This window comes from Polyodon spathula, chromosome 22 (assembly GCF_017654505.1).
Source record: "Polyodon spathula isolate WHYD16114869_AA chromosome 22, ASM1765450v1, whole genome shotgun sequence".
Classification (NCBI taxonomy): Eukaryota; Metazoa; Chordata; class Actinopteri; order Acipenseriformes; family Polyodontidae; genus Polyodon; species Polyodon spathula.
The window spans coordinates 9,275,510-9,295,468 of NC_054555.1; the positions used below are offsets into that span (position 1 = coordinate 9,275,510).

At 39.8% G+C, this 19,959-nt stretch overlaps 2 protein-coding genes and 1 pseudogene across 5 annotated transcripts; 1 reads left to right on the plus strand and 2 right to left on the minus strand.

Moving 5' to 3' along the window:
• Positions 1-2,010: 2,010 nt before the first annotated feature.
• On the plus strand, positions 2,011-8,885 carry LOC121297571 (protocadherin-12-like). 2 transcript variants are annotated; one of them, XM_041223944.1, is made up of 4 exons: positions 2,011-5,220; positions 6,628-6,719; positions 7,803-7,951; positions 8,400-8,885. In XM_041223944.1, the coding sequence occupies exons 1-4, from the start codon at positions 2,269-2,271 to the stop codon at positions 8,825-8,827; spliced, it is 3,621 nt and encodes a 1,206-aa protein (XP_041079878.1). In that variant the 5' UTR covers positions 2,011-2,268; the 3' UTR covers positions 8,828-8,885. The 2 variants fall into 2 exon arrangements, with proteins under 2 accessions (XP_041079878.1, XP_041079877.1); XM_041223943.1 differs by having other exon boundaries at positions 2,012-5,226.
• A 113-nt stretch (positions 8,886-8,998) lies between these two features.
• Positions 8,999-11,977, minus strand: LOC121297412 (annotated as a pseudogene).
• A 574-nt stretch (positions 11,978-12,551) lies between these two features.
• Positions 12,552-18,682, minus strand: dele1 (DAP3 binding cell death enhancer 1). 3 transcript variants are annotated; one of them, XM_041223817.1, is made up of 12 exons: positions 18,491-18,682; positions 17,856-17,973; positions 17,427-17,550; positions 17,133-17,262; positions 16,843-17,001; positions 16,685-16,758; positions 16,483-16,576; positions 16,058-16,200; positions 15,753-15,911; positions 15,357-15,449; positions 14,298-14,457; positions 12,552-13,711 (listed from the first exon to the last, which is right to left on the minus strand). In XM_041223817.1, exons 1-12 carry the CDS (start codon positions 18,519-18,521, stop codon positions 13,497-13,499), a joined length of 1,500 nt encoding a protein of 499 aa, XP_041079751.1. In that variant the 5' UTR covers positions 18,522-18,682; the 3' UTR covers positions 12,552-13,496. The 3 variants fall into 3 exon arrangements, with proteins under 3 accessions (XP_041079751.1, XP_041079750.1, XP_041079752.1); XM_041223816.1 differs by having other exon boundaries at positions 12,552-13,759; XM_041223818.1 differs by having other exon boundaries at positions 13,674-13,759; positions 14,253-14,457.
• Between the last annotated feature and the right edge of the window lie 1,277 nt (positions 18,683-19,959).

Genomic DNA, 19,959 nt, shown 5'->3' on the forward strand with positions numbered 1-19,959 from the left:
GACAAGATAGGAAGAGATTATATTCTGTCAGGCCCATTTTAAGACTAAAAAAGTGGCTACTTTAGGCTTTGGGCTATCGAATTTGCATTCCCTTTAGTTTGTGCTCTGATATCAGCCTGAGACTGGCCCTGGGAAATTTATTGCATCTCAACAAATCTCACGATTATCTATTTTATAGTGAGTTATGTTGGCCTCTTCTGTGTTTATTTAAATTACTTGACCAGGAAAAACATGTTTAGAGAATCCTCGTGGACAGGAAAGAGGCAGCAAGGGAAGGAAGCTTTATCAGCTAGGGCAATTTCTCTGACTCTCAGACTGTATTTGTTTAAAAGATTTACTAGATCTCCCTGCCTTTCCCAAAGATTACTGACCCTTGTGATTATGGGTAGTGAAGTACAGCAGCATTGCTCTTAAAATTCTTAGTTTATTAAAAAAACAAACAAAAAAAAACATGTGGAGCTGTTTCACTGACGGGGAGTTATTTTATAAATGGCTCAATTGGACCTAATATGAACTTTTACACCTTTAGCACCTGTTTTCTTTAGCCTGGTATCACCATACAGTGTTCAATGAAGTGCTGTTAAACAAACAAGTTTGCCCTCTCCCATCATCTACACATAAACCAAGGTTTATGGTGTTTGGGTTTGTAAGCACAACCTTTTACTTGTGAGTTATTTATATTAAATTAAGTGTGTTACAAGATCTGAAGAGCTGATATTGTTCATTTGATATAATAATAATACAAACACTAGCTTTCAAAACATCAAAAGTTTCAGGTATAAATGGAACTCTTCAAAACAATTATCATGACAACCTTGATTAACACAGCAATTAATTTCTTAAAATTAAGTTTGTTATTATTATATTCTTGAATATGTTCTTGTTGACATATTTAGCACCATGGTTACCAGCCTCTAAACAAGTTAAGGTTTTGTGAAAAAGTCCTGTAATGAATAATAGAACACATCTGTATTTAAAATCTACCCTTCACTGGTTTACTAATCCTGGAAATGTACAGCTATGGCCAGAAGTAGTTTTCCATAAATTTAATGAAAAAATTGAAAAATGTGACATTTCGAAATCTAACATGAAATACTGTACTACTATTATGACTTGCGGTAGACTTTTGCAATTTAATTTTGTAGTTTCTTTGATTACATGATGTTAAATAAAATATATCAATTATGTTCATATAGATTTTTGTCTTAAAATTCTAGGTGATGCAAAACTTTTGGGCATAGGTGTATGTACTCAATAAATACTGCTAGCCCTTGAATCCAGAATTAATTTAGTTGAAAATACATTTTAATCATAATGAAAATCCATAATAGACTTAAAGATATGAGTAAACACCAGTTTCCCCAGCTCTGTGTTTCTTGTCTGTGTTTTATGATACAACACTGAAACTGTTATGTTTTATTGAGTCCTCGAAAAGGTTGTAGATTCCAGTTCAGGATTCATTGGTAAAGTTCAAACTAGTCCAGTTTCTAAACAAAGGGGGCAACAGCAACCTGTGAGAAAAAAAGGGATAATGTTTCTTTAAAAGCTGTACATGTTGTTTTAACTCCTGCCCCGTTTCCTGAGGGGGTGTTTTCTTTGAAAAGGTGGAGTCTGCCTGCTCCACACTTGGTCCCTGCATCTCAATCTGGTTGCATTTATGTTCATGTGTGTCACAAACTTAAGTTGTCTCCTTTAAGCTAACTTCTTGCCTGAACTGCAAAATCCAGAGAGCATAAATCAGAAATGGGCAGCTGTGTAAGTCTATACCTCTGACTACATATAATTATATCTTTATACTGATTTGGGTTGACCATTGGAACTTTTTGCATCTTTTAAACATTTATTTAACTTTTCCAGTTGTATTGAATTAACTTTGTTTCTGAAACAGCGTTGATATCCTATTTTAAATATTTCTGGTTTTACGTTGCTAACATTGAGCTTTTAATTTAATTTTAATTTCTAATTATATTTTAATTAACAATTTGATATCTTTTTTTCATTAATCCATATTGGATCAATCAAAAGACTTTTAAAACATTTGAATTTTTGTTTGTTATTTTTTTATACCTCATCTGTGTTTTTTTGTTATAGTTGTTTCAAAACAATTTGGCTTGCTTTGGTACATCTGATTTTTTTTGTGTGTGTGTAGAAGTTTTTAAACAATTATACAATGCAGTGCCAGGATATGGCCACGCTGCATTACTAGATGGATAATGAACAACTGGAATTGATAGTAATAGTTATTTAGGTCTTATAAATTGATCAGCAATGGTTAAAGCTGCTCAGCTGCCCATACTGCTTCTGTGGTTTTTGCACGGTGTTTGCTGTTTGGATTCTGTTCCCCCTACAATTCAATACAAGGTTTTAGAGGAAGTGCCCATTGGGACATTGATTGGAAAGATTGCTGATGATCTGAGACTAGAAGGGGAGAATAAAGCATTGGAGGATTTTCAAATTGTTGAGCCAGTTCGGGCTTTGCCATTCCGGGTTGGACTACAAGATGGGATTCTTTCCATTGCTGATCGTCTGGATAGAGATGTCCTTTGCTGGGATACCAGCCCTTGTTTGATTCCTTTTAATATACTGTATAGGAAAGGAGGGACCATTGAGCTTTTGCAGTTACAGGTGGAAGTCTTGGATATAAATGATCACAGTCCGACTTTTCCAAGCTTGGAGCAGGAAATTGAGATTTCAGAGAGTGCCTCACTGCACACCACAATACCACTGGATAGGGCGCTGGATCCAGATGCTGGCACCAATGCTCTGCATACTTATTCCTTATCCCCTAACCAGCATTTTCAATTAGATGTCCTCACCCGGTCAGAAGGAACCAAACATGGGCAGCTTGTGGTCATCAATGCACTGGACAGGGAGGTTCAGTCTTCCTGTGAAATGCTTCTGACAGCCTGTGATAAAGGAAATCCACCCAAATGTGGGACCATGCTGGTAAGGGTTAACATTTTGGATTCTAATGATAACAGTCCAGTTTTTGAACGCAACTTGTTTTCCGTTGAGCTAAAGGAAGACACAATGCCAGGGACCACCATCATCAATCTTCAGGCCACCGATCCTGATCAAGGGGCCAATGGAGAAATTGAGTATTCTTTTAGCAAGCATATCCCTTTAGAAGTACTGAGCATCTTCAATATTAACCCCAAAACAGGAACAGTGACTGTAACAGGAGTTTTGGACTATGAGGAAAGACATACTTATGAGCTTGACATCGAAGCCAGGGATTTGGGGCCTAATCCCATCCCTGCCCATTGCAAACTCCATATCAAAGTCCTGGATGTTAATGATAATGCACCCAAGATACATGTCATGTGGGCTCCACCAGATTCTGATGTTGCCATGGTTTCTGAGGGTGCTGCTACTGAAACCTTCCTTGCCCTAGTGATGGTATCTGATGCTGACTCTGGGCTCAATGGGAACATCCAGTGCCAAGTCCATCATGGGCTGGGCCATTTCCGGCTGAGGAGGACCCATGGAGACAACTATATGGTAGTGACCAATGCCACCTTGGATAGGGAGAGGCAGGAGAAGTACAACCTCACTCTGGTGGCCAAGGACCAAGGCATCCCATCCTTCTCTTTGACAAAGCACCTCACCATACATGTAATGGATGAAAATGACAACGCACCTGTGTTCTCAAAGAGTATTTATGAGGTTTCTTTCCAGGAGAACAATCCCCATGGTCTTTACATTCTTACGGTCAAAGCTCACGATGTTGACCTGGGCCTCAGTGGGAATGTCACTTACTCAATTAAGGATTCCACAAATCTAAGAAAACCAGCTGCCCCCTTTATCATCCACCCCACAGATGGTATGATCTATACTCAGCAGTCATTAGATTTTGAGCAAACAAAAGGTCTTACACTCATAGTGGAGGCAACAGACAATGGGCAACCACCACTGTCTAGCAGTGCTTCTGTCTTAATAAATATCCAAGATGTCAATGATAACCATCCTTTGATTGTGGACCCAGCACTGAAGAACCACAGGGCAGCACTTAGCATCCCTGTCAACACAGAGAAGAGAGAGATAGTCAGTGAGGTGGAAGAGGCTGCTAGTGAACACAGAGACACACTAACTAATTACCTCCTCGAGCTTTTTCCAAAGAGTAACGACTCTGCAGCAAAAGAGAAACCAGATGGTTACTTAGTAACAACTGTCAAAGCCAAGGATGCTGATGCAGGCCTAAATGGAGAGCTCCGCTATGAGATAGCAAGTAGGGATAGTTTATTTTCAATAGATGAAGTGACTGGACAGATCTTTGTGAATATCAGCAATGTTACAGAGCTGATTGGAAAAATGTTTGTAGTAGAGGTCACTGTTCGGGACTTGGGTTCTCCACCACTATCCACTCGAGCTTCTTTGGAATTGACTTTTCTCAGTCTCTTTGACCATCTCAAAAACTCTTCTCCTGGCCAGCATGGACTACTGAGCTTTCCCTTGACTATAGCCATCTGCTTTGGGGCCTTCTGTCTTCTGGTTGTCTTGGCAGCAACCTTGGTGACCACTTTCTGTCGGAATGAAAAACGTGAAAACCGGGCTTACAACTGCAGGCAGGCTGAGTCCACTTACACCAGGCACCCTAGGCGTCCACAGAAACAGATCCAGAAGGCAGACATACACTTAGTTCCTGTGTTGAGAGGGAGGCAGGAGGAGCCAGCTGGGGGAGATCCAGGCAGACCTCCTTCAGCTGGGTCAACATTGACATTGGATGCCCTGGAAGCCTTTCCTCCTTGTCAGTTCAACCTGTCTCCATCCCTCAGCAGGACTCTTAGGAACCAAACTTTCCCAGAAAACAATAGCACTCTCCCCCTATCACCGCCGAAAACTCTCCGCAAACTTCACAACATTGAGGAGAGTGGGACTCTTCCTCGTACCCCGGCTAACCCCCACAGGACTCTCAAAAAGCCCAAGAATATGGAGTTACACCAAACAGAGGGCCCCGCAGCTCAGCTGCAGGCATCTCTGCCTCATACAGGGACACTGAAGCTGCCAGGAAAGGCTGCAGTCCAGCACAGTGCACAGGAAGAACCAGACTCAGCCCCTGCCTCTCCCCCGTTTCGGACTCTCAGGAGGCAGAGGAACGCAGACTCCAAGTTGAGGACAGAGAAAGATGACCACCAGCAGATCTTAAGGAATCTGGTCCGGATCTCCATGGCTGCCTTAGCAGAGTACAACCCCATTGAACTCACTGCAGCGTCCACAGAGGTACAGGTATGCATCACAGAGACAAACTGGGCAACTGTTTCGGGCATGATGGGCTGAAAGATAGCAAGAGTTAACAATTGAGGATTTACTGTTTTAGCCAAGTGTACAGGGTCAATAATTTACCTAATTTAGAACTTTAATCAGAAAGATAATATAAAATGCTGTTTTGTATTTACTACATGTCATTAAAAAATGGTTAAACTGCTCAAATCCTTTTTTAATTGACTACTGGTGCACTTCACTAGCAATCCAAAATTCTGAAAAAGTGGTTAAAAGGTATTAGGAAAAAAAAAAAAAGTTAAACTAGACTATGACTGGGAGCAATGGAAATGTAACTAGAGCTACAGGCAGGACAGTAGGGATTACACCTAAATTGCATGTTGAAAAAATAACATTATCTGAGGTAAACATTAATTAATCACAAACAATCTGATTAAAAAACAAACAAACATACAAAAAAAAAAAAAAACAGTTTGGAATTGAAGAATTCTGAAATGCTTGTGAATATAACCCTATGTTCACGTGCAGTTTTGTCAATACAATATAACTTATTTTTTCAAATTTGAAATAATTAGTGTGTTTTATTAATGTTGGGGTAATAAAAACAGCTTTAAGGAATACAACCTAAAATAAAAAAAATCTTTATTGTTTATATTAGAGTTTGAAATATATTAAGTCAAGTTAATCCTAGATATTTTACACGTGTGCACACAGTTTATTATTATTTTTCCCCTTCTTGTTACATCTGCTAGCTACTATACATCAAGTAGGCATTGCTTTAAACCACTAGCGCAAAACACACAAGCTATTTTAAAATGTTCCGTTCTGTTTTGAAACAGTTCAGTTTCCATATTTGTCTCTGATTTAATCTTTGAAATCTGAGAATAAATTCTCAAGTGTTTATTTTGGCATTTTGCATGACATTTCTTTTCATTTCAGCCAGATGTCACAGCAGCTTTAGAATGAAATAGGACAACGCATGCCAGACAATATACAAACTAGCATAGACTTTGACTTCCTGAAAACAAATGCTTATCAAGTTAATCAAGTTATAATGAACACCATCTAGCAAACCGATTTATTTAGATTCTAAAATGAATCCAGAAAGAACAGTGACTTGAAAATAACATAAAAAAATTAATGCAAAAATATGATTCTTATTTGGTGCCGACTCTTTTATGTAAACTAGGCTAATATTTTATAAGAGATGGAAGGGCAGAGAGATTTATGCCTCCTTTACATTAAAATTTTATGACCCCGTCGTGGAAGGCTCAGGTAGAGACTGAATGGCCATTGTAGTCTGAAATAGCAATGTGTGCAGTGCTCATCCTGGAAGGAAGCGTGTGGAAGAATAGGCTGTATATAGCAGGGGTGCTTTTCTTCTCAACGGGCTTTCCTGTTTTACAGCAAGTCTCCCAGCTGCTCTCCTTACTACACCGGGGCCAGTTCCAGCCAAAACCCAACTTCCGGGGGAATAAGTACTCAGCCAGAGCTGGCAGGTGAGGACCTCATTGTTATTTCCCTATTGTTTAAACACAGTGTTTGTAATGACTCAAACTGCAACCCTCACTCTTAATTTGTTTCTTTACATTACTCAAGCTGCTTTAATTACTTGGCTTTCTGCATTTCTCTGCATTGGTTATTTTTGGCCAGCATGTTCATCCTGTGATATAAACTGTTATTTGACTTGGCTATTATTATTTTTCTATTTCTTGTTACGTGGTATTGCAGGAAAGAATGGAAACAAAACTTGCAAGGTTCAAAGCTAGGTCCAACCAGCCCTTTAAATGTGTTGCCTTGGATCGAAAGAGTTTTTATTAAACTAAATATCCTGCAATTCTGAGCATAATGAAGGACGACATTTCTTAGTGCTTGATAAAGGTCTCTGACTGGGCACTATGATTATCCAAAGCAAGGACAGCTTGGGCAGCCACATCTCTATTTGAAATATTCTAAAGCTAACCCTTCTAACCCTAACCCAACCAATGGGTGTGCGTTGGTGTTATTCTGATTAAAGGGTTTGTTTCCAGAGTGGACTCAGTCTTAAATTTCCAAAATGAGTCACTGTGCAGTAAAGTACATGCATTGCTATACAGGGCAAGGGGGAAACCATTCAGGTGGCTAAAACCTAACGTTTAAGTTTGCCTAAAGTAATGTCATGAGATTTCTTTGTTTTTTCCACACATTACCATAATATTGTACTTATGCGGTTATCTTTCTTGGACATACTGGGTATAAGCAAGGCTTAAAAATATAGTGAAATTAGTAAGAATATACTGCTATAAAACTAAAGGAACCCAACCACATAAAATACACTGTTTTGGGCACTTAATTCAACATTCATCAGTATTACAGTCTGCAGGACACCAGATGATTACAAAACAGGGCTCATAATTTCCTCATCCTGCCCCACCAGTGAACTTTAACCATTTCTTACAGGGAACTCTTAAAGAGAACAGAGAGCCTTAGAGTGAGGGTGCAGTGTGAACAGCTTTATATCCAAGACAGAACACACTGTCTTAGTGTGAGGGTGTGCTGACTATCTGCATGACTGATGTTTCCTCTGCTGTGTTCCTCTACAGGTCTGGTGCACAGGATGCTGACTGGCAGAGTACCAAGGACAGTGGTCATGGTGAGAGTGAGGCTGGAGATATGGACTGGGAAACTGGGCGGGACTCTCCCATTGACCCCCTTCTGGTTGAAGAGCTAGATAATCTGCTGACTCAGACAGGTAAGAAGAACTAATATACAAGGTTATACAGAAGTTACACAAAGGAACCAATGTGCAATTAAAATGAGCTCTGAAATCGATCCCATTAGGCTCTCTGAGCCATGTCCACAATTGGAATTGGCGGATTGCATGCTGCTGGTGAAAAATAAAAAAATGTACCAACACCAGGTCCTGCTTGCAAGGCTTCTGCATAACTTCAAAACCTCAATCATAAATTCAGAACCAAAGTCAAGTAGATTGGAAAAACATTTCTGCTAATGCTAATTTAGAAGCATATTGTTTACCTTTACCTTTTAAACTTTATAATTATGTTCATCAAGCTAACATTCAGTTCTGTCTGTACTATAGAAACTGAAAAACTATAAAGCTGACCAAATACCTTTTCAACTAACAACACAGAAATGTAGTATCTAAATGTTTAGTTGAACACTGCTATTTTTCCTCCCAGATGATGTGTTTATGGACCTCCCTGATCCAGCCTGGATGGCTCGCCTGTCTTTGCCCCTTACCACAGACTACAGGGAGAATGTCTTTGTCCCAGATGGACCCCCTTCCCCAGAGACCCCCGCTCTTCCCCCAGCTGCTGACGGAGCTGCCTCCTTCTCCACCTTTGGGAAGGCCCCTGGCGAGAGTTCGCAGATCTCCGGGCACCTCATCTCCGAGGTCAGCACCCTCTTTGAGATGCTGCTCACTCAGAAGGGAGACTCTCATCCCAGGACTTCTGCTGAAGTGCTGTACAGACTCTCTGCTGCCTACCGCCGCTCTCTGGGTTTGGAAGGGGCAGCAACAGGGGGTGGCAACGTTCCTAGAGGCTCACCCAAAACACAAGATAAAGCTGACCCTTCAAGAGATTTAGAGATCCATCAATTAGTTTGATTTTGAGAGTATGCTGGTACAATTCCAAACTACACGTTAAACTTGGGCATATTACACCCATAAATGTGATTTGTCACAGTGGTAATATGTACAGGTCCAGGGCCTGCTTTGTGGACATTTTAAGAGTAGAGGCAGAGCAGGCTGGGGGGGGGTGGGGGGGGGAGGGGGGGGGGTGACAGCAGAGTCAACTTAAAGCTGAACTTCCTCAGTACACTGTGGGGAAACTCTTTGGAAATATTTCAGTCTCCTATACTATTTATAAAGAGATGGAAAATATACTATTGATATACATGTGTGTGTACAACGACCACAAGCCTATAGAGACTGCTGTTATTTAATCTTATAGTTGATGTTTGTTTACATCTGAACTGGGCCCTCTTCCCTGTGCAAGCAAACACATACTGTAAGTAAGGAGCAGCTTGGAATCTCTTGGGTACCAAGGCTGTAAAATGTCCTACATGTGCATGTTAAAAAATGTACAGTTTTATTTATATTTTACTTTCATCTTTATTTAAAAGTTTTCATTCCTTTTTGTGTACAGTATTAAAATACAAGTGTAAAACAAAATATGATTTTAGAATAGCAAAATCAATGAGATTTTTCATAATACAGTACATATTTGGTAGAAAACGTAACTTATCGTCTTATAAATGCAACAAATATAACAATGCTTAGTTAATGTATATACTGCAGGTGCTGTCTGCCTCCCCCCGCAGACATAACTTATTTTTCTACAAATCTAGGATGTATATTTTCAAAAAATCTGATGTTTTAAACACTTCTGTATTGCCATGTAAAGATTGCACTTTTTAATATTCTGTTTATTAAAAAAAAAAAAAAAAGTACAAATTCTGATTAACTCTCTCGATAACATAGAATAGTTACATTCTACTGTTATTTTTTTTATCTGAAATTTGTTCTGCTGATGCCCTCTCATGGCAAACTGAATGAATTACAACATCCTCTTAAAAATTATTTTAGGGTTAACATTACCAGTCAATCTGCACTCTAATTCAAAGTTTGAACAATGCATTCCCAGTTTTAATACTCCCTTCTGTTGTACTATATTTGCACTTCCTAAAACTTTGATTTGCTGTCATAATTGAATACAGTACAGCAGTAAACTTTCAAAACTGTGTTGTTGACACAGACTGCGCACATATTCACAAAAGGATGAGCTTGTTTAAATGCACACATAACAATGCCTTTTATCATAGACTTGTATGCTGTAGTGGTGGCCACAGCAGGTAAGAGTGGAGGTAGTACCAAAAGTGAATTGCTTGCTGGTGATCTTTAAGTAACCATTTGATTTGACAGTGCAACAGTAAGCTCTTCTGTGGTGTTTGTTTGGCTGGCAGCGGATCTCCTGCATGCTCAGTGCCTGGATGCACACAGAATAATGGGAGCTGATGTGAATGTAGCACAGGAACTCCTCGGCCCCTGGAAGGTGGGTGTTATTGACCACGATGATGCAACCCTTGTTTAGAAGCCTGCCCTCTTCCAGGGCCCGCAAGTCAGGCAGGTAATGAGCCACATCATGGTCCATGAAAACCAGGTCAAGGCTCTGCACCCCAGACTGGGGCTGCAGCTGGGGAATGGCTGTAGATGACGGGGAGACCAGCAGCTGGAACTGAAGAACAAACACGAGTCCTGTAAGTAAGTGTGGGCTGCAAGCTGCATCCTGCAGTCATACAGGGTCACACCTTCATAGCTTGGCAAAATTGAGACACAATAGGCTGCTAGGTAGGGCAGTGTTTTAATGAATTTCCTGTAAAGACCGGAATCCAACTTTGAATTGCAAAACCATTAAACAGTCTGGCACGATTTATAACAGCTGGCAGCATCTGATTATCAGTATCTGAGTCATGGAACAGAGTGGCAGAGTGGGTTGCTGCATTGGTGGGTTTGTGGGTGTGCTTTGTATTCTGTGCACAATGTTTAAACACTAGACTACTCTGTGTGCTGTCTTTATTCACCTGTGAGTGTTTGAATCCAGCCACCATGATCATCTCCTCTCCCAAACTGGCTGTGCCTGGGTCCTGTTCCACGGTGTACAGCTTCCCCGACGCGGGCAGGAGCCTAAGGCTGCGGATAGCAGAGTACCCACAGTGTGTGCCTAGCTCCAGAGCCTGCAGAGGGGCGGCCCAGCTCACTGCGCTGTCCAGAAACTCCCCTGGAACACACCAGAGATGGTGAACTCACAGCAAAACTGTTTGCAGTAGTGGCCACTGCACATCACCTTACTTTTAACCAAAACACAAAGGTAAAGCCTACGAAACTTTCAAGACGCTTTCATTTGTGAGTTGAAGACTGTGAGAGAGCAGAACAGGCCTCTTAGTATCCGTTCAGGTGACAGGCAGCAACATAGGAGGGGATTCCTAAGGCCTTTCCACAAGTGCTCCAGACTCTCCCTTTATACCCAGGTCTAATGAGTGACAATCAGAGGCTGGTAATCAGTTGCCATGTATTGTATCAGGCAAACATGAGACGGATTCAATCAAGAGGGAACACTGGAAACTCACTATCAAACATGGTCAAACCTGAAGAAAGGTGGGGATGTACCTGGTGCCAGTACTGGTCACACCCAACGAGTTACCCCCCATTATTGCCCAAGGTTGGGGGTTCACAGTACTTTTCCTGCTGCATGAGACAAAGGATTTGGATTTTATTATAACACATGGATATTATCATGTACTTAATATCCAGTGGGTTAACTTTCTGTTGCCCGATGCTGCAGGTGGGCTGTGTTTGAGACTAGCACTCAAAGGTCTGCAGCACGCTCTCCGGCTGCCCGTGTGTGGAGTTCATCAGGATGAAGCTGTGTGTGCGGCTCTCCAATGACCTCTGTGCAAAGCTGCTCACCTTCCTCCTATGGAACACGCTCTGACACAGCGCCCCCACCCGCTCCTGGTAATGGAACACCAGCGTGGCAATCACAGGGAGCAAGGGCAGCGCAACAACCAACAGCCACATCACTCGGGGAGTAGGGGACCCTATTGCAATGTAAAAGTGAAGCTTAATTAACAGCCACTTACTATCCATGGGAATCCATGACCAATACAAAATGTTAAAGATAGATAAATACACTGTTTAATATACTAACATTGAGCAGTGCATTCTAACTTTAACAAGATCGACAATGTAACTGGGTACTGCATTATTCTATTATACAACTAAATGTATTAGATGCAAATATACATTCTCCTCTCTAGCCCCTTTGGTGGAACCAGCTGGCGGAGAAATTCAGGACTGCCCAGTCTCTCACTGCCTGCGGCCTCCTCAAGACACCTGTTTAGACTGCACTTGTAGTTCTCTTGATCTAACTCTCCCAGCACCATGTTGCGGGATCCTCAGCTGACGCACTATCCTTGCACTATTTCTATGTCATTGTAGATATACATTGTTGTAATCATCACTTGTTGCATCTTATATTGTACTTTAGTAGTATAATTGACACTTATTGTAAACTACACTATATTTAAATATTGTCCTTGCATTGTAACCCTGTACTGCACTATAACTGCTCAGGAAAACAAACATTCAAACGATTCTCATTTGGATCATGATGATACGTCGACAAGGGCGCCACCTGCTGTCTGCTGAGAAAAAGTAATCAATTCAGCTCGACCTGGATTTATAGTGATTTTGTATACATTACAATACACAATAACGACGAATGCTATTATTAAATAAAGTAAATAAAGTATAAAATAAACACCAGTTACACAATTGGAAAAAAAAATGTATTGATAGCTTTGCATCAAAATATTTCACTACATTATTACATACATATATATTTTTTTGCAAAATACATTCTTGTATTAGTCGGTCATTTTACAGTAACAAAGCCAAAAGGAGCAGTGTTAAAATACCCACCCAGGAATCCAAAACAGATATATTAGATATTCGTTCTCAACCTTGCACAAGCCAGCTCAAATAAATAGCTTCAAAGCAATTTTGCAGTATGTTTTCATTTCACACTTGTGCATATTTCCAAACCCAGAACAGCATTACCATGTCTTTTCTTATTATTACTGTCCTTTGGCATTTGCGTGACTTGTGTATAATAACAATCGCTTATCGCCAACATAGAACCCAAACAATACAGACCTATTCAAGCATATGAACACAAGTAAAGCCCAATGGTAGAGGCTTAGTTTAAGTGCTTTTAAGAAAATAAATACAAAAATAAAATAAAACCACCACACAACAATGAATCTCCAAAACCCTGTGCTTGGTTGTACATAAAACAAACCGGAATACAATTTTGAATACACCAATATATCTACCCACTCTGGATAAAACAACTGTTTCAGACAGGGGGGGAAAAATACAGTTTCACCCTTAATCCGTTGGAAGTCCCTACAAAAATCCATGACGAAAGTTTTTGTCACATTGATAAAAATGGACATAATGCCCCCTCAGATGGGTAGGGATGCATTAAAACCAACTGACATTAAAAAAGGCACATTGCAATGAGTCCTACCTTTGTTAAAAATGAACCCACCTGACAAAATACATAAATAATAATCCCCAAAAATTAAGGAACAACAGTCAGATGGCAGGACGGAATTCCTTTACTGCAGAAGCTTTGCATATGACCCATTAAAAAAAAAAAAAAAAAAAAAAAAAAAAAAAAAAAAAGTGCATCTGAAATGGTTCCGACACCCTACCCAACCCCCATCGTCCACACGCAGGAAGCCGGTTTAGGTGAAAAGAGTTTGTTTCGTGGCTCCTGGACAAAGCTTGTTATAGAATAGGTAACAGGCATCGTGCAGATGCTTCCGGTGCTCCAAGAGTGGGGCAGAACCTGGCCGAGGTTGTTTGGGATTGGGAGGTCTGCTGTTTCTGAAGGTCTTTCCGATCCAAGCCAAAACCGACCTGCTGCAGAGATACAAGGCGAGGATCTGATTGTTCTTATAACCACATCCTCTGGGGGGGGAAAAAAAAGTGTAACTGGAAACATGCTCGTGAGTTTAAATATTAAATATAACAAATCTTAGTAGACATTCAAAACAGGCTTGCTTAAAGTGTCCCTTTTCTTTAACAGAACTAAACCTATATTTAAGCACCCAGCTAAATTCTGCCTACAATATTGCCTTTGCAGCTTTAAGCGCTGAAGGCATTATAGGAAACTGGTACTTAACCAAGATAAGTGTATAAATAATATTTGACATATTTAACAATTAAAAGAGAGGTTTTGTTATATCGTTCACTTTGATAGTGTTCAGTTTTAAAATGTACTCTAAAAAATAGTCCACCTTTTCTTAGAAAAGAGAAAAATCACCCTTCAAAACATTCAATCTGAACTCGAAGAAACAACTGTAAGTCAAGTAGACAAACATTTCAGCTAGTGTCTTCAGTGTACTGTAATGAAACTGTAAAGGGAATACACGAGATGAAAAATCATTTGTGGAGAACAAACCTCAAAATACATAATTTCTAGCAGTTAACTTCCTTGCTGCCTCACCTTCTGTTCCCTGGCAGTAGAGGTTAGTCAGAGTGAGCTGAGCCTTGCCATTCCCCGCTTCAGCAGCCTGCCGATAGTGATCTATCGCAGTCCTGTAGCACTGACGTACTCCAAAGCCTCTCTCATAACACTGTCCCAAATTAAACTGACTCTGGGAGTCCTGCAATAAAACGAGTAGATATAATCTTTAATCCTTTGCAGTCATATGTCGGACTAGGTCCGACATTACAACAATCAGTCCAATATCGGGCCCTGTCCGACATCGTCAAAAAGACAAAGCACAGATCTCTAGTCATTTTTTCTCCAGAAAAAGCAGAGAAAACCTTTCAAAGGCAGAATGAGACTGATAGGAGCCGAACGCAACCGAAAAAAAGGCGTATCTCATAGCCCCATGCATTACAGAGATAACATGGACATAGCTGCTTCTGCATCTAGTGCTCAAAGAATCTCACAGGTATTTGCAGAGCTTTGAGATGTTAAAAGTAATAAAATAATGACTTGGATGACATTGTTGAGTAGTTTGGTGATAAAACGAGCGATCAGGAGAGGATTTCAGTATGCATGTCTATAAAGAGGTATGCAAAAAATACAGAGAACCAGTGGTGGGGCTTGACTATAGATACAGTACTGAGTTTTTTTGCGATTAAATGCCTTTTGAACCTATTTTACTCTGAAAAAAATATTTTAAACAGCGTGTGTAAAATAAACAGTGAGCATGAAAATAAATTGGACCTGACGAGCGCTGAACAAATGGACTGCAAATGGTTAATATTTATAGCCATACATAAAAGGGTTGGAAATAAGAAACCCATTGTACAGCAGTCTGATCCACTCCTGGTTTTACTAGGAGTCTAATAAAGACACCTGAGCTTGTTTCCTATACGCTGTGGCTAATCAAGCTTGCAGTAAAACTTGAAATAGGTGAAACTGCTGTGCAACACAAGCCACCTTTCTATGCCAAAAGGTGCACACAAAAGTCATGTTACATATTCCTCTGGCTGGTATCACTTTAAAACTACACTGCCCAGTTTTTCTGGTATAATATGAACAAGCATTCACCCCGTTCTGTGCTGCCATCTTCAGGTATAGGACAGCTTTTTTCTCGTCTCTGTAGGGCTCCCGAGTAAACAGCACTCCTAGGTACGCCTGAGCCTGCACAACACCAGTAAAAACATTCTTCCATGAAAATGCAGTTTGACAATAACATAACACTTAATATATAGGTACTGTGGACTCTAACCCACATGTGAGGTGGGGCAGTGGCTGATACACTAGTTTTTCACTTATGAAGCTTAAGGTTTCACCAAACAGCCTTGCAATTTAGCACAATTGGCAGTTTCTGCTGGAGTGAAGATATTTTCAGCAAACCTACGTTATCCTTGGTCATAACTGGTGCAGAAGTGTGTGTATGTTACCTACAAGAAACAAATTCACTTGGTCTCAATATTCACTCACCTCTTTAAGGCCTGAAGCAGCAGCCTGCTCCATCAGCCTGATGGTTCTCCGAGTATCCGTGGTATCCCCCGTTGCTTTGCTGTGCAGGATGTACTTAGCATATTGGTACTGTGCCTGGCTGTGTCCTGCAGTAGCAGCCTGTTTGTAATACACAGCAGCCTATGGAAGAAACACACCTATAAATGATTTCTACAGCAAGATAATATATCATTTAGATACAACTCCAGCTTCCCGTTCCTTTGCTTTTTTTTGCTTCTGTTACCATACAAATTGCTCAGTATTCAATAGCAACTCTGCAATCATACCTTTTCCATGTTCTTCACAACCCCTCTTCCTTTTTCATAGCACACTCCCAGGTTGAACTGTGCCTTGCAGTATCCTTGACTGGCAGCCATACTGAAGCAGGAGAATGCGGTCCGGTAGTCCCCTGCTTTAGTATACTCAAGACCTGTGGCAAAATACATTTTTATTTTAAAGCTTTGGAAAAAATATGCGACACATAAAAAGCACTTTATTTACTGAAAATAAAAACATCTTTCACACAATACCAACACTCAAACATTCAAAATCTGTTTTATTGTGAATTCCTTTCTACTGTTTTTCTTTCTTTTAGTTATGTCACCCCATGGAGACATAAACAGCTGCAGTATTTAGAACTACTGCCATTTAGATTATAAAAATAGACCCAAGTTATTAAAATGAAGATATTTAGACATCTGGAACTCCTTACCAATAATGTTTAAAATGGTTGAAATGCTTGAGTCTGTGACAGACTGCAGGTTCTTCATTGCCCAGGTTAGTTTATCTTCTAGTGTGAAAGTTTCCTAAAAAAACAAACACATACTGGATCAATAAATACATTTAAAATGTGACGTTTTAAGTGAGCAACAAGCTTCCAGACACTTGTTAAGGAAACCAAGCACTAAAGTTACCTTTTTATTTTCTGTCTGGTTCTCTCGATGTCCACCTTCTTCATTGTCTGTAGTGTCTACAGCCAGAACCTTGTCTAAAACGAACAGAAGACAGTGTATCAATTTCAGTTCACTAGTTTCCATGAATAAATGTATATCTATTACATGAAAATCCTTACCTGTATCTAAATCATCATGGTTAAATGCACTCTCTTGGGTGGTAGAGGAAGTGGAACTACCTGTAAAGCTGGAGGATTCCCCAGAGCTTGTACTTTGATTTTCCAAACTTCTCAGGCAATTCACATTCACCCTTCTAGGCAAAACACTCTGGCGGGTCACTAAAAAAAACAAACAAAAAAAAACAATGCTGATTCACTGTATTTGGGTCAGTAAAATTGAAGAATCTCCCCTGCAAATGTGATGGCGAGTCATATTACAGGATGAATGGCAGAGTGGAAGTTTTACTCACACAAATCAACCAAGACTCTGTATCCACATCTGTAAATCTGAGTTGGCTCCCTAAGATGGCTCTGATCGCAGTTAGAGAGATGGGAGTGAACGCGTCTAGAGAGCTGCACGAACAACACTGCTGCTGCCCCCTGGAAAACAAGATTAGAGGACACACCATGACTAACAACAACTTAATTTATCACTCTGCACATTCAGGACCTGTACATTGTAATTCCCTTCTATTTAAAACAGTCTTGGGTGAAAATATCAATGAAATGCAAATGAATTAAAATAAAACCTAAACTGTGCTTACCCATCCCACAGCATCCAAAGCAGTGAAGCGCGGGAGGCCTGCAGAGTAATAGTGAAAAGTCTTCTCCTTCTGCTGCTGGTCCCCATTCTCTCCATTGTGTGAGCCAGAAGAACTGAACAAGCTACTGCAGAAACAGATGAGAAAGATAGGAAAAAAATATTACTAGAAGGGAACTGAAACTACACTGGTCTTGAGGATTTGATTTGTGCACGCCTGTTAAACATTAACTTATTTTTACCATGACTTTTTTTAGTTTCCAAAAAAATATATATTTAAAGAGCTATTGTGCAAATCAATAACTTTTGCCATTAATAATATAAACTTTCACTTTTATAATATACTATTCTAACAGATGCTGAACCTTTAGTACCTACTTTAATTTACTACACCGATTCAATACATCCAACCTGCTGATACAACGAGACGGACCTGCTCTCAGTGGGATGAAGGCTGGTAGACAACAGCGAAGAAGAGTTCAACACATCATCCTCCACATGGTGTCCCTGGGTGAGGCGCAGAGGACTCGTCACGTGACAGCGGTTCAGAACTGACAAAGTGGTACAATAGAAACACTTTATTCCACCAATTTCCTAATCGATAACAACTATTCTAATGCAAAAAAGTATATTAAATTTTTGGCTCTTCATGAAAGCCTTCAAACAGAACCGACAAGATGCATGTTCTAAATATAATGCGCGAGTCTCCAAATTGGGCACCACGGCGATTAATCGATCAATGAGGCTGGCGAAAAAAAGTAAATTATCAACTCATAGTCACATAGTTGTTTGAACTATTAAACTGGTCCCACTCAGTGTGGGTTGTTTTAGTGCACAGGAAATAAATAAATGAAAAAGGGAGTATATGCATCACATATTTTAAAAGGGTTTTGTAAAAAAAATAAAACATGCATCTATAAATGCAAGAAACAACTACAGGGACGTATAATAATAATAATAATAATAATAATAATAATAATAATAATAATAATAATAATAATAATAATACTTTTGAACAAATAGCCTTTTCAGGCCGGCCGGTAAAGTTAATAAACAGAAATTGTCTACCTCTCCCCACGATGCCATTGATCCTCCACATCGCGCTGTGTATTTTTCACCTATTACTTTCTCAAAATACTGAGGTCTGTACCTTTATATACATATATTTACACGAATTGTTTTAAAATAAAACGCCTCCAAACGCATTCTCAGCCCGAGTCCATCTTGTTTACACCATAGGGGAAAGCCCCTTCTCTGTGATTGCTCCAGAGCTTGAAGTAGTCACGAGATTTCCCTGACATGCGCCAAGGAGTTTACCGCGATTCAGAAACTGACTCCATTGTGTTTCAAATAGGTTCGGTATCGTAAAGTAACCAATAGATACAGTGGAGCCAACATGGCGAACACATGAAGCAGTTTAAATTATCTATTCATTGTGATTACTCCTGCCAGCTAGCGGTAGATATAGTGCATAATTAAACCTGGAGTGCGTGCAATAGAGAGAGCACCTTCAACAATTACTGAATGGTCTGTTGGGAGCGATTGGTTTCAAAATGACAAGCAGGATAGCGCAGGCGATGTTTCTTCACGAGTTTATGGAGTTTACAGAAATTCAGCTGTATAATGCTTCATGGTAGTAAGGGCCCTGTGTATGGATGGGGAGTTATGATGAGGACATAGGATGACCAACTGACACACCAGTCCAATTTCAGGACAGCATGATTTCGTTTGCGGGACATTGCTGGACACTACGAAATTAAAACAAACAAACAAACAAACAAAAAAAAAACTTACTTTAATGAAACCAAGGGCGCACTACATTTTCAACCCCTCGCAAAATAGCTTGACGTTTCGGAAAGCTGTAAGTTCAGACAACACATTTAGCTAACGTTACACAATTCTACATTCAGTAGCTGCTACGATATAATAGCTAGCAGCGAGGTAACACACGGCAGCAGTTAATCAGCTACCTACCTAGCAGTGGTGCTTAAACACTTTTTCATAGGTTTCCTCTCCTAGATGTCACTATTTCCCAACATTAATTAATTAATTAATTAATTAGCCGACTGTAGCTGCTAACTAGGTAAACCCTTATCAACAATAATAATAACAACAGCTTTTTGGAGCTGTCTCAGCGACAATCGGTTTTAGCATTTAATAAATTGTAACAACAATTAGCTAAAACATTGAAAAATTGTGTTTTTTTTTTTTTTTTTTTTGTAGTAGTAGTACCATGCCGTTTTCAATCAGTCTCACCCCCATATGTGATAATAAAAGTTTTGTGGCAGACAATGCATTCTGCTTTCTGTGAATCTCCTGACACCAGCTTAAATCCACAGGAATTCTGTTTCCTATTCTTTGTTGTAGCATCTCTTGTTTTTGGAGGATCCATTTTCTTTAAATGCAATTCCAAATTGAATGTTGCAAGCTACTGTACTTATGCACTTCTGTTTTTCTTTTACTTTACATGATTGTATCAGTTGTACAAAATAAAAAAAATAAAAAAAAGTGCCAGTAGTGTTAAATATTACCTGAAA

Coding starts and splice junctions, on each gene's coding strand:
- LOC121297571 (XM_041223943.1), top strand. CDS start 2,269: ATGGTTAAAGCTGCTCAGCTGCCCATACTGCTTCTGTGGTTTTTGCAC. Junction 6,720..7,802: donor TACTCAGCCAGAGCTGGCAG/GTGAGGACCTCA, acceptor GTTCCTCTACAG/GTCTGGTGCACAGGATGCTG. Junction 7,952..8,399: donor TAATCTGCTGACTCAGACAG/GTAAGAAGAACT, acceptor TTTTCCTCCCAG/ATGATGTGTTTATGGACCTC.
- dele1 (XM_041223816.1), bottom strand. CDS start 18,521: ATGTGGAGGATCAATGGCATCGTGGGGAGAG. Junction 16,759..16,842: donor CCATGATGATTTAGATACAG/GTAAGGATTTTC, acceptor TGTTCGTTTTAG/ACAAGGTTCTGGCTGTAGAC. Junction 16,201..16,482: donor AACCATTTTAAACATTATTG/GTAAGGAGTTCC, acceptor ATTTTGCCACAG/GTCTTGAGTATACTAAAGCA.